The sequence below is a fragment of the Vanessa atalanta genome, chromosome 29 (genome assembly GCF_905147765.1).
Source record: "Vanessa atalanta chromosome 29, ilVanAtal1.2, whole genome shotgun sequence".
Lineage (NCBI taxonomy): Eukaryota > Metazoa > Arthropoda > Insecta > Lepidoptera > Nymphalidae > Vanessa > Vanessa atalanta.
The window spans coordinates 3,688,810-3,701,790 of record NC_061899.1 but is presented as its reverse complement, the minus strand read 5'-3'; the positions used below and the strand labels follow the sequence as shown (position 1 = coordinate 3,701,790).

The 12,981-nt window shown below is 32.9% G+C and overlaps 2 protein-coding genes across 2 annotated transcripts; both read left to right on the top strand.

Annotated features, from left to right (window-relative positions):
• Nucleotides 1-576: 576 nt before the first annotated feature.
• On the top strand, nt 577-5,075 carry LOC125074971 (probable pseudouridine-5'-phosphatase). Its single transcript, XM_047686461.1, has 7 exons — nt 577-685; nt 1,532-1,614; nt 2,102-2,237; nt 2,727-2,857; nt 3,116-3,214; nt 4,160-4,219; nt 4,726-5,075. The coding sequence occupies exons 1-7, from the start codon at nt 667-669 to the stop codon at nt 4,882-4,884; spliced, it is 687 nt and encodes a 228-aa protein (XP_047542417.1). The 5' UTR covers nt 577-666; the 3' UTR covers nt 4,885-5,075.
• Nucleotides 5,076-6,842: 1,767 nt separating this feature from the next.
• On the top strand, nt 6,843-7,976 carry LOC125074955. The gene has a single exon (XM_047686440.1). It carries the CDS (start codon nt 6,906-6,908, stop codon nt 7,974-7,976), a length of 1,071 nt encoding a protein of 356 aa, XP_047542396.1. The 5' UTR covers nt 6,843-6,905.
• Nucleotides 7,977-12,981: the final 5,005 nt, after the last annotated feature.

The following is a 12,981-nucleotide window of genomic DNA, read 5'->3' as shown; positions in this document are numbered from 1 at the left end:
TTTGCGGTAGAATACGTGACAAATATACCGAGAAGTGGATGTCATAAAATACGAGATTTTATTGACTTATTTCAGTTTTTGACTAAAATTTATGTTCAACAGTATAATAAATGTTAGGAAGAGTATATGAAATACATTAATTTTTAATTAAGACAACACACATGCAGACGATGTAACACCATATACACAGATAAAAAAAATCTAATAATGACTTAATCTATTCAAAAACGTCTTATCCATAAATAACTTAGTGAAAATAAAATCGACCATTAAAAAAGGCCTCTAATATATTGCCATCTGAAATTCGAATAAATCTATACAGGTTTAAATATTTAATGGTAAATGTTACCATGTTAAAACACGTGTTTTAATTGTACTGCGTTACACAAGAAACGTACACGAGACCACAGATTATTAACGACGAAGTCACGAAGGATAAATTAGGAAGATTCTGACAAGTGTATAATCTTTGTGTCAATTTGATATACAATGTCAAAATAATAATAACATTATTTTAATTAAAATTTTCCATTCTATTTGATCCATAATGTTTCGAAAAATAATATTTAGAAATTATTTATTGGGCAATAAAAAGGTTTTTCAAGTAGTGACAACGGGAGTTCTTACAAGAAATGCTATTTTAAAGTAACGCACTGTTTATTTGATATGGATGGGACCGTTTTGAGTAAGATATACATATTTTTCAAATTTTATTTCTTTTCATAGGCAGACTATCATGTGGGCCATCTGATGGTAGATCAGTACCGTCCATAGACAATGGCAATATAATAATTAATCACTATCCCTTCCGTTTTCAATGCACTTCCAATCTTGGTAACAAAGATGTTACGTCCCTTGTGGCTGTTATAAAACTGCCTAAACTAAGACCTTACCACCAAAAAATATTCAAGGTCTAAGATAAGCGAGGGCTAAATTTATCATTGTTAATAGCTGTAAAAAGAGATGATGATGTCCTTCTGATTGATTCTTAAGGTATTTTCATAATTTCTTGACTTCATATAAGCGAATGTTGGCGGATGAGCAAATGGGCCACCTGATTTAAGTGGTCACCACCGCCCATAGACAAAGGCGCTGTAAGAAATATTAACCATTGCTTACATCACCTTTGCGCCAACAACCTTGGGAACTAAGATGTTATGTCCCTTGTGCCTGTGATTACACTGGCTCACTCACCCTTCTAACCGGACCACAACAATACAGAGTACTGTTATTTGGCGGTAGAAAATCTGATGAGTGGGTGGTACCTCCCCAGACGGGCTTGCACAAAGCCCTACCACCAAGTAAGCATATATTGCAGAACTTAATAACCCGATGGCAAATCCAATATAACCAGAAAGAGTTCACGAGCAGAAACAACGGGTTCACTTGCATCCACACAAAACGTACACACTGCTAACATTTAAAATCCGAGCCTGTTCTAATATTTTTTTTATAAATAATTTAATAAAATATCGGCCCGACCCGTGGTGCGAATCAAAGACCTATACAAGAAGACATTTATGATTTCCAGATTCTGAAGTTATATACCACCAAATGATAAAGAAAATATGCGAAAAATATAACATAGTATACACGAAAGCTTTACAAATCAAGGTTAGAGCTTTACGTATTTAAGTATACATACGTAGCACTGAATCGAGTGACGCTTTCAGAGTGCTTGTGTGTTTTCACACACAATTGGGCACTATTATCGTGTGCATTTAGCCAGTTTTCGTTAAGAATGGTTATGACCGTGTATAAGCAGACATAATATACAAACAAAATTTAAAAAAAATGTAAGGAGTAAACAAAGATTTATTATTATTATAAATGAAAATGCACGATATCAAGAATTGTATCGGTTCTTTTCGATTTGTCGTCGTCAGGCTATGTTGATCCCTATTCTCAGCCCTCTACATCCAGTTGGGTACCGCCACTATTTTCAGGACTCAGGTCAATGATCGTCCTAACTGGAATCCGTTGCCGAACCGCGGTGTCTACTCTAGGACTCGCTTACTTCAACGGCCTTTAAATAAATTTATCTCAAAGTATATAAGAGTGCATTCAGTGATAGTGGCTGTATTAATTCAAAACTTTACAGTTGTACGGCGTTACCGATAAACAAATTTGTGAGACTGTAGTCAATGAACTGAAAATGCCGATATCGACGTACGAATTTGAAAGGCAGTTGGGAGATTTAGCTGAGAAGCTGTTACCGAGTGCGCCGTTACAAAAAGGTTATTTAGTTTTATTTGTGGAAGACTAGTTCCATTTTTTGTCGCACTACGAAATAGTTTTGCATAATCTGTAAAATATTAGCCTGTAAATGCTTTAGCTGGACAAAAGGGTCTTATCCTCTAAAGGATTTTTTTCCACTGGGATTTGGTGCATGCCATCATACATGCAGAATACATACGATGTGTTCCTTCTCCACCGAACCAAATTGGAAACCATAACCTTCAATTAAGACCAGGCTATCACGGTTGTAAGAAATAAATAATTTTGATAATAACAATTTAGAATTTCTGTAAACAATTTTAATTTTGATTTTTAAACCTAACAGAATTCTGCAAAGTATTTTGCCAACGAAGTTTGTTTGGTGAAAATCTCGATTCTTCACTGATGAATCAATATATATGTAAGACAATTTTCTCAGCATAAAAAAACAAAAAAGTCTTAAGCCTCCAATTCCCTTTAATGACTTACGACATTATGTCATAATTCAGGAGCAGAGCGTCTCCTAACTCATCTCCACGACTATAAGATCCCAACGGCCTTAGCGACAAACTCAACCGAGCAAGCGGTTAGGCTTCATGCCACGGCGAGACCTAAGCTGTTTGGTCTATTTCATCACAAAGTAAGTAGAGGAGTTATCGACAGATCTTTCAGATAAGTCGTAAGTTATCCTACCACTACGGTGGTATAAACATTAAAAAGTTATTATTTGCTAAGTTAGTTGTCCCGTGCAGTACGCAGTATTTGTATTCGATATAACGTCCTAGATCATCCACATCATGTTTAAAGTTTTACGTTAAATTATGATTATTATTTATTTTAAGTTTTTCACAGTAAGTAAATAACGATACAAATCTAAATGTATATGTTTTTAATTAAGGTTAGTGTAACAGACCCAGAAGTTTTCCATGGGAAGCCAAGGCCTGACATATATCTTGTAGCTGCATCCAGATTTCCTGATAAACCAAAACCGAAACAGGTTGGAATTACTATTATAAATTATAAGCGTCAATAGCGCAATGGTTTATGGGTTTATTACGCCTAGCGATATAAAAAAAGTTGCAGGATCGACAGTCGTTTCTGACCCCTTGGTCAATTGTCGTCCCCACACCTAACACAAGTGATAAGCTTAAAAGGAGGGGTAAACGTTGGTTTTTATTTATTTTTTATTTATCCTTTATTGCACCCAAAGTTAAAACTAAAAATTACATTGTTGCTACACAAAGTTGCATGAGGTGCAACAGGCGGCCTTATCGCTCAGCAGCGATCTCTTCCAGGCAACCTTTGGGCAGAGGATCAGAATATTTACATATATGGGAAGGGTACAGTAATTTAAGTCATAATACATACATACATAATATAATATTACACAATACACAGATAACAATAAATACATAATATAAATATATACTATAATAAATATTTACATAAATAAATACATAAAATATATATATATAAAAAAAAGGATATAGTTATTGATTTAACTGACTTAAAAAAAAAGCGCTTTCTTTTATGAAGCGTTTTGGAAAAATATGTTTTTCTTGAATACTTTCTTTCCATTTGGGATCATTTAAATATGAGTTGTTTTTTCAAATAAGATTTATAAAATGAAAATTTGCTAATGGCATTTTTTATATTGTTTCTTATTTTTTAGAATTATGGCAAATAACACACAGAGCAAATGTTGTCATCCTTTACTTGCTCACAAATCAATAAAATCAAATATGACCCGTTTACCGTCCACACTTGTTTCGCATAAAAGCATTGCACTGGTTTAATTATATCTGTGATAGTTTAATTATACACACACACAGTTTAATGTCAAAACGACCTTAATCAGATAACTTTTACAAGTGACATAAGCTGTTTTATTATTTTCTTATCATTATTTATAGACTTTTTTTAAGGATTGTCAATATTGCAGTGTCTTGTCTTTGAAGATTCAGCAGTCGGTGTGACGTCTGCGATAGAAGCAGGAATGCAGGTAATCTGTATCTATTTCTAATATAAAGTTGCACAATTTAAGCAATGACGTCTTACTTCGTGATAGAGCTTTGTGCCCGTTTGGATATATACCACTCACTCCTTATATACAGACAAACAGTAATACTTAGTGTAGTGTACTGTAGTGTTCCAGCTTAAAGTGTGAGTAAGCCAGTGAAACTATAGGCACAAGCAGTGGCGTAGCTATCGTTGGGCCAGGTGGTGCAATGCACCATGGCCGCGGAGTTCTTCCTCTAGCCTAAGCTTTGGAAAGAGCGTGTTAGCCAACTAGCCGGCTCCTGAAGCTCGAAAACCTCGACCCTGCTCATAAGATTTTCTTTTTCCTATGACAGGAATTTTTAAGGGCAATATAAGTTAAAGATAAGGTAGAGGGAGACAGTGAGGGCCCGATTCTTATTCTATTTTTAAATACCCAAATACATTTGGGTATATCTAATTAAACTAAAGAATTTGGAGATGGCAATACTATTTCAATATCTTCCTCAGGTAGTCATGATTCCTGACGCTCGTCTTGATCGGGAGCACACGCGTCACGCTACAATCGTCATCCAATCCCTCATGGACTTCCAGCCAGAGTTATTTGGTTTACCGCCATTCGATGATACTCCTAGACGATACAGCAGAATTGAAGATAATTCGCCGTAAAGCAGTTATATGTGTTAAACGCGAATTAAGAAATTGAAATAACGCAATAGACTTAGTTTGCATCAAAATAGTCAAGTTACGTAACGTAAACACGACCGTTTAAGTAAACGCTCTTATTCGGAGATCAGCTATTTATAACATTTAACCAAAAAATTGCGTGAACTGTCCATTAATTCAGACATTTCGTTGTGTAGTTAAAATATTATTTTATTAAGTATTTGTGAATTAACCTTTGTAAATTTTATTGTTATAGAAAATCTTACATGTTGTCATATTGCAAATTTACAATTGATTATACTGAACAAAAGACAAATAAGTATTCTCTTTTTTTTACATAATAGTCAATCATGATGTTCTGATCGACTAAAATATTTTTTAAATCATTTTTGATTTTTTGGCCGCGGACAGTCTCGAGGCAATAGCCATATACACAGGAAACAGTATAGTGCGCAAATAAGTGCACTCTATTCCGTCACACTCATTATTTGATAGATTGACAAATCTGACAAAATGATATTGAGTTCAAGCGCTGAAGTAAGTTGTACGAACTAAGTTGTGTCTACGAACTTTTAGATATCAGAATTTTTTAAGTTCTCTCTTGGTTTGACTTCTAGACGAAAGCGGCCAAAATTGTATAAGTTAAACTTCGAACACACACCAAATACTATTGTTATAGTTTGCTTATTTTAATTTAAAGTTTTCCTCCTTTTTGGAGGGTTAAGTTTTTCATCCTTTACTCACAAACATATTTTTCATTTCGGTACAGTTATCTGTTCTTTCAATATTTGTTTAAGCAGCTCTGTAATTTAAGATGTTTTTAACCAAAAAGTTTTTATACTATCTAAATATATTAATGAAAAGTAAAATTATTTTGGGCGGTGTCATGACTCAGTCATTTACACATTACATTGACAGATGAAGTTTTATACATACATATTTGTTATAATCGGTATATTTTTACGTGAAATTGGAACAGACGGTAATCCTGAATTATTTTCGGAAGCCGGTCTAGAAATTCCGAATCCATCGTCGATAGGATTGATATTTTTTATAAAAATTAATAATACATCTCATAATAATGATTACGATGTACAAATAACTCCAGATATATGTTGTCTTGAAGATTTTGGACGCTTTGATTGTGATTATTTAAATATTATAGGAGGATGCTCTGATGTTGTTTTAAACGGTAAGTAAAAACTATATTGCACACGACAAAAAATGTTAAACGAAAAGGGGATAGTCGTGTAAAAGTAATTAACAGTCATTGTATATATGTATTTAATATTGAAGAGGAAATTAAATTTTCACTTAAATAATTGTACATGTTACACCTGAAAATACTTATTTCTAATATTATTTAAAAAACTAGTTAATAATTTTTATGCTCTATATATATTTTAGGTGGAAGTAAAACTTTAAGGATTGCTGCGCCTCTATTAGATGTTTATGGAAGAATTGGTTTCTGTACTGTGTTCATAGACTCGAAATCTAATAGTGGTCCCAATAAAAGAGACGCTGTGAAGATAAATTTCGATACAACATTTGAAAATAATGTATTTAAGTTTGTTAGGAATTTAAAGCATTGTAAAAATAGAGATGAGGATCCATTGAACGATTGCAGACCAGTCAATTGTGATACATATTACAATGGAATTAAGCCCTATTTTAGCAGGAAGCGTAAAAGATGTATATTAGTACCCTCTTGTGTTTCTGATGATGAATCTGAATATCCAACTGTTATATATAATCCAATTAGCAATCAATGTGAAGGTGAATCAATAAATGAAGGAGATTTAGAGGAAGTCAAGGAATTGAGTAGGAATAGAGGGAACAGACACGCTAAAGACGTCTTAATCATAAGAAAATTCGAACCTAATAATACAGAAATTGATAACACACTTGATTTAATAGATAACATTATAAGTATAACCAGTTCAACACCAACGAAGCTTAAATTTGAATCTAAAAATAAACACGTGAAAAATTTTTGCTTAAAATCTTTTTGGAAGAAATATTTCATGGACAATAAGTGGACTCTAATTGTTCTTAGTTCTGTCGTAACAATACAATGCTTTCTCATTTGTACAATTTTATATTGCTTGACTAAAACTTGTAAGTGTAACGAAGAGAAAAAAGTCGTTAGGAAGTTTTTTAACTACCGTCAAGACGTTTCAGTTACGACACCATTGATTGGTACAAGTAACATTGACATTGAAACTGATTTTCAATATCTAAGTGAAACTTCCAATAACGCCGAGCAAAGAATCAAATGCTATAAAGCTTGTCAGAAGGAGAATCAAAATTTGAAAACAAGTATGTCTGATGATATATTATCTAAATGTTTAAATAGACGGGATTGGAAGAAATTTAAATCCGAAGCAATTACTGAAATAAATAAAGATGCTGAAGTTATCAAGGGATTAGATAGCCCAAATGCAAATAATGCTGATTTAGCGAAGACAGACAGAGTGAAACGAAATTGCGAAACAAAAGTTGCATTTGAAGATGAAAAGGCTTTAGAGAAGGACAAGGCTTCAATTGAGAGTAGAGTTGATAACACAGAGAGATTGGAATTGGAAGACTCTGATGTCGAACCCAATAATATATCTTCGGAGAAAGAAATTAAATGCCACAGTTATAATTGCTTCGATGTATCTGAATTAAGGCAGATGAAAAATAACAGTCGATACAAAGATGATTTTTCTAAAGCCGGTGCTCCGTCTATTTCCCCGGAAAAGGGCGCACAAATTTATTTCTCCAATGACTCTATTGACGATTTCCTATCAGAACGAGGTGTTACTTATCTTGTGGGTGAAAATATATCAAAATACACCTTTTCCAGTGACTTTAATGATGTAAAGGAATCAGCAGCATCTACGGTTTCAAGTAAAGCAAAAAGGAATATAGTTAAAAGTGTATTATCTTTACTGCGTAAAAAATCCAAGCTCGCCTCTTCTTCGGATCCCGGTCGGAATGAAGAAATGGACGTAAAATTAATTCACATGTCGAAGGCATCTGTGTATACATCCAGCAATGATTCTGATTACGTTAGAACATTAAAAAGAAACGATTCAAGGACATCCTTCTAATTTATAAGGTTTTTCATTTTGTATCGTTTTAGGTGAAATAAATTAATAGATATCTACATTTTAAAAGTTTTTACTAAATTTTCACAAAGGCAGGTACTCCACTATCATATTTAGATATTATTTAGTGACGGTATATATGCTCAAGTTTTACATATGTATATATTATGTATTATATGAACGCATGTTAATACTGATATATATACTTACATAATTATATATGCCTACATAGACATAATCCCTACTGATATTATAATTGCGAAAGTAACTCTGTCTGTTACCTTCATGATTTAACCGCTGAACCGATTTAGATGAAATTTGGTTTTCACATAGTTTGAGTTCCGGGGAAGGATGATGGCTACTTTTTTTAATTCGGTGAATAGAGGGCGTAAAATCGAGCTTAAAAGTTTCGCGCAGGTAAACCCGAGGTCCTGCTAATATTCAATAAACATAATGTACGAGTTTATGTACGCATAAAATAACTAAAGTTTAACGTTTTTCTTTTTAATTATAAGAGAACTAAAACACAGGGCGATTTTAAAAAAAAAAATGTTTATGACTAAATAAATTTTATATAATTACACGGTATATTAGTTTAATTATATTTTCATCATTATTTTCATATTCCATTTACTCTATTTCATTATCACTCGGGCAGAGTTTACAGATGCAGGGAGGACATAATGTCGAGCTCGGTTCCGTAGGTAACGTCACGTATCTTTCGGGAGTCACCTGTAAAAAATAAGTGTGATAATCTCGCTTCATAAATTTCCTTTTTTAAACTTTTTTGCAGTTTCGGTAATTCCTGAGGTAGACTAGACGCGGAATACGCACGGGTACTGTTTTACACGACTACGTCACGAAAAAGTTCTGTGACAGGACCGAAGGCTTTAGATGTTTGCTTTCTGATGCACGGGAATGTAATTACTGTTTGACTTTAAGTCTTTACGACTCTGCAAAGTCAATAAATCCTTCTTGGGGCAAGGTATTCTGTAATAATATTCCGCAGATATTTTTAACTTTGTCGATTCATAAATTCAGATCATTTGTAAAAAATACGTTAATTAAAAAGGACATTATTCAATACAATATTATTAACAAAACAAATTTACTTTTAATAAATTTATTACATGAATATTAAATAATAATTAGTTAATAACAAAATACTTTAATCAAATTTCTGGTTTGCTAATATTATTACAAAAACAGTTTACAATGATACGCCTGACCGTATAACGCGCTGCTTCCCGCCAAAAAGTGAATGCCTTTAAAAGACATCTGACAGCTTGACGCATGACGTTCGGAAAGTCACACTAATTCTCCTTATAATATTATATATAGATGATGAAAAACTTTGTGTTTTAAATTTTGAAAAAGATTAACTACTGATTATCCTCTCATTAGAATCTACATTCAGAACCGTTGGTTGCTTCACTTAACATAGTCTGTAAGATGATGATTCAAAATTGCTTTTAAGAACCTACTCGAATAAAGTTCATTTTGATTTTCGTTTTTCAATTTACATACGCAGAACCGTTACTAAGAATATCTCGACTGAAAATCTATTGACGTTTTTGCTCGGCCAGTCTTTGAGTTGAAAACAGGATTTAGCCGCCTGGTAAGTGGGAAATACCATACAGACATATAATTATTATGTTAACTGATAATTTACTTGCTGGTAGGGCGTTGTGCACGCCCGTCTGTGTAGGTATGCCACTCGTCAGATATTTTACAGCCAAACATTGGAACTCATACCTTCTGGCGTACTTCGAACCAAATACCGTTTGATAAAGAAACGATAACTACGTGTTAACTAGTTGATCATATTCCTAACAGTATGTTGAGTAGTTTAAAGAAATAAACCGTGTACCTTTATTTTTGGAAATTTAATGTTCCCCCTCAATTTGAATAATGATATTGGCCCCCGGGTCACGCATTCACACTGAAATATTTTATTTTAACATTTATAAGTAAACTGACCACTACACTAAAAGGCAGTTAATTTATGCTCAACTAATTATACTAGAGTCGAGATGGGCCGGTGGTTAGAACGCGTGCACCTTAACCGATGATTGCGGGTTCAAGCACCACTGAATTTTCATGTGCTTAATTTGTGTTTATAATTCATCTCGTGCTCGCCGGTGATGGAAAACATCGTGAGGAAACCTGCGCGTGTTTAATTTCAACGAAATTCTGCCATATATCTATCCACCAACCCGCATATAAGCGACGTGTTGGAATATGCTCCAAACCTTCTCCTCAAAAGGAGAGGAGGCCTTAGCCCAGCAGTGGGAAATTTACAGGCTGTTAATGTTGTAATTCTACTAATTTACAATGATACGGTCTATTCATAACTAGCCGTGGCCGCGACTTCGTGCGCGTTCGAATTTCGAAGTTCGAAAACTTCGCAGATTTTACTATAACTTATTAATTTTGTATTAGACAGCATTTGTGATATTAAGTCGCTGGTAGGTTCCCGACGTAAAGGCGGAGGGTGGCATGCGCAAGTACTGCGCGCGGTACTGGACGTTGCGTGACTTAAATCAAAGGTAACCCTAGTTATTCCTTGTTATATCAGCTATTTGCCAGTGATTAGCCGGAACACACAGACAGACAGACAGACAAAAATTCTAAAAAATCTTATTTTGGTATATGTACAGTGTATACATATGTATTAAGTAAAAAGCGGTTATTTTAATATTACAAACAGACACTCCAATTTTATTATAATGGTTACTTTTACGTTTCGATTCGAATGCGATCAAGTGAAGGATTGTTGGTCATCGATATTTATTAGGTCAACAACTCCCTAACTAATCGTTTTTGAGTTACGAGTAACGAGTGATTTAACACGTTCTTACGTTCAGTTTAAATAACTTAGAAATTATTTCGATACTTACTTACTTTTTGAATTACGCCTGATAAACAAGTCTACGATTCGTAAGCGTAATGTATCGTTTCTTGAATACAATATATGGATATTATAATAAGTATGAGAGTAGACAGCAAGATTTATTACGTTACTTATAGTACGTGTACATTCCAATGGCAGGAAGAGCAAATATAAGCAAAACTTAGAACCAATCAGATCATGGCACGCAGTTCAAGGTCAAAGTTGCTTCTTGCTATTAAAATCATTTATAATATTTACTTACCCCAGGCTGTTATGACATAATATCAATCATATTTAATTTTAAAACATTTAAATTATGTTGATTAATTGTAGTTATTAATAATATACTTACAATCTGAAAAAAAAAAGAATTTAATATATAATGAAACGATTTTTCTTTATAATTAAATAATAAAATCAAGATACAATGAAATAAGATAATATAATATGTTGGATTATAGTTTTAACATTACTAGTTGGAATTATTCAATATTTTAGTAACCCTTTCCTACTAATATCGTTATTATTCGTTACGAATAAGGTTAATTAAATGTAAATCAATAAATTAACTTACTGTTCGACCCTGGAAATACATTATTGTTATATATTATTACAATCATTATTATATAAATTATATATGTGTTATATACTTACGATCGTCTGGAAATATAATTATTAAGATTTAAATATGTCTTAATAATAATAATAATGGAACGTAAATATAAAAAAAATAAGATTAAATAATTATAATATTAGTCGGCGGACAGATGATTGGACCAACTTCACTCAAGACACTGACGCCGTAAGATTTATGAACAATTTCTTGCATCACCAATGCACCACCAACATTGGGAACGCATATTATGCCTGTTACCCTAACGTAGGGTGCCTTCAAACAATAACACAACAATATTAAGTGTTGCTGTGGCGGTAGAATATCTGATGAGTGGGTGGTACCCACCCAGACGGGATGTGTGGTACCCACAAAGCCCGCCTGAGAGGCGAATAGTAAATACAGTTAAAGATTTAAATTCAACTTATTTTATTTGGTGGTACCATCCACTTATCAGATAATGTACTGGCGGTTGGTGGGTTGGTAGTCGGTGGCGGTAACCATAAAGTTAATATAATTCATACATACAATATACAGACCCATTATACATGGGCAGTGGTGACCACATACCATCAGGTTACCCATTTTCTCGTCCACCTATCTACGTCATAAAAAATGTAAACTTACTTGATACTGAAAACATTAAATAATTGAATAATTAATAAGGTTATGTACGTAAGTATTATTACATTTCACCTTACAATAATATTATTAATTTATACTCACAGTGACCTTAAAAGTATAAAAAAAAAGTTATTAACAAAATAATTATACACTAAATTGAATGTATTAAATTAATTATAATATACATACCCATTTCTACGAAAATTGAGCAATAATTAATTATTAATAATAAATTGAATATAATAAACGATTAAATTATTGTAAAATAATATTTCAAATATTACCTCTGTCTGTAAAATAAATTTACTTTCAATAATTATTATATAAATGTTTATCTTATTTGAGCAAACTTGTATGTATTTTGCGCAGTTAAGCGCGTGTGTGAGTGCGTGCAAACTAGTTTTCCCCTTATTGTTTGCATTTAGAATGTCATTGTCAGTCTTTTAAAAGAGCCAATCTCTGGTTAGGTTTTGCAAACAAAAACGTATAGTTTCTAATATTATGCGGATATAAACAATCAAACAAAAACCCTATTGTGGATAAAAGTTGTGAAAAACATACATAAATCTTCCATATTTAAGCTCAATTATTGACCATTTTATTTAAACTTATATTTATTTTCTTAATCACTACAAATTTATACCAAACTAGCTGTGCCCGCGACTTCGTGCGAATTTAAGTTATTTGGATATTGTTGCGTAATTTTATTTTTATTCTATATATAATTCTAAAATAAAAGTAGCTTAGTTACTCCTTATTACATCCGCTATCCGCCAGTGAAAGTCCCGTCGAAATCGGTTCAGCCGGCACAAACAGACATACAGACAAACATTGTAAAAAAAGTTATTTTGGTATATATACCGTGTATACATACATAT

Excerpts from the sequence above, each read along its gene's own strand:
- LOC125074971 (XM_047686461.1), top strand. Across the intron at positions 2,238-2,726 it reads GAGTGCGCCGTTACAAAAAG|GAGCAGAGCGTCTCCTAACT; the intron begins GTTATTTAGTTT and ends GTCATAATTCAG. Across the intron at positions 2,858-3,115 it reads TTGGTCTATTTCATCACAAA|GTTAGTGTAACAGACCCAGA; the intron begins GTAAGTAGAGGA and ends TTTTTAATTAAG.
- LOC125074955 (XM_047686440.1), top strand. The coding sequence starts at position 6,906 with ATGGACAATAAGTGGACTCTAATTGTTCTTAGTTCTGTCGTAACAATA.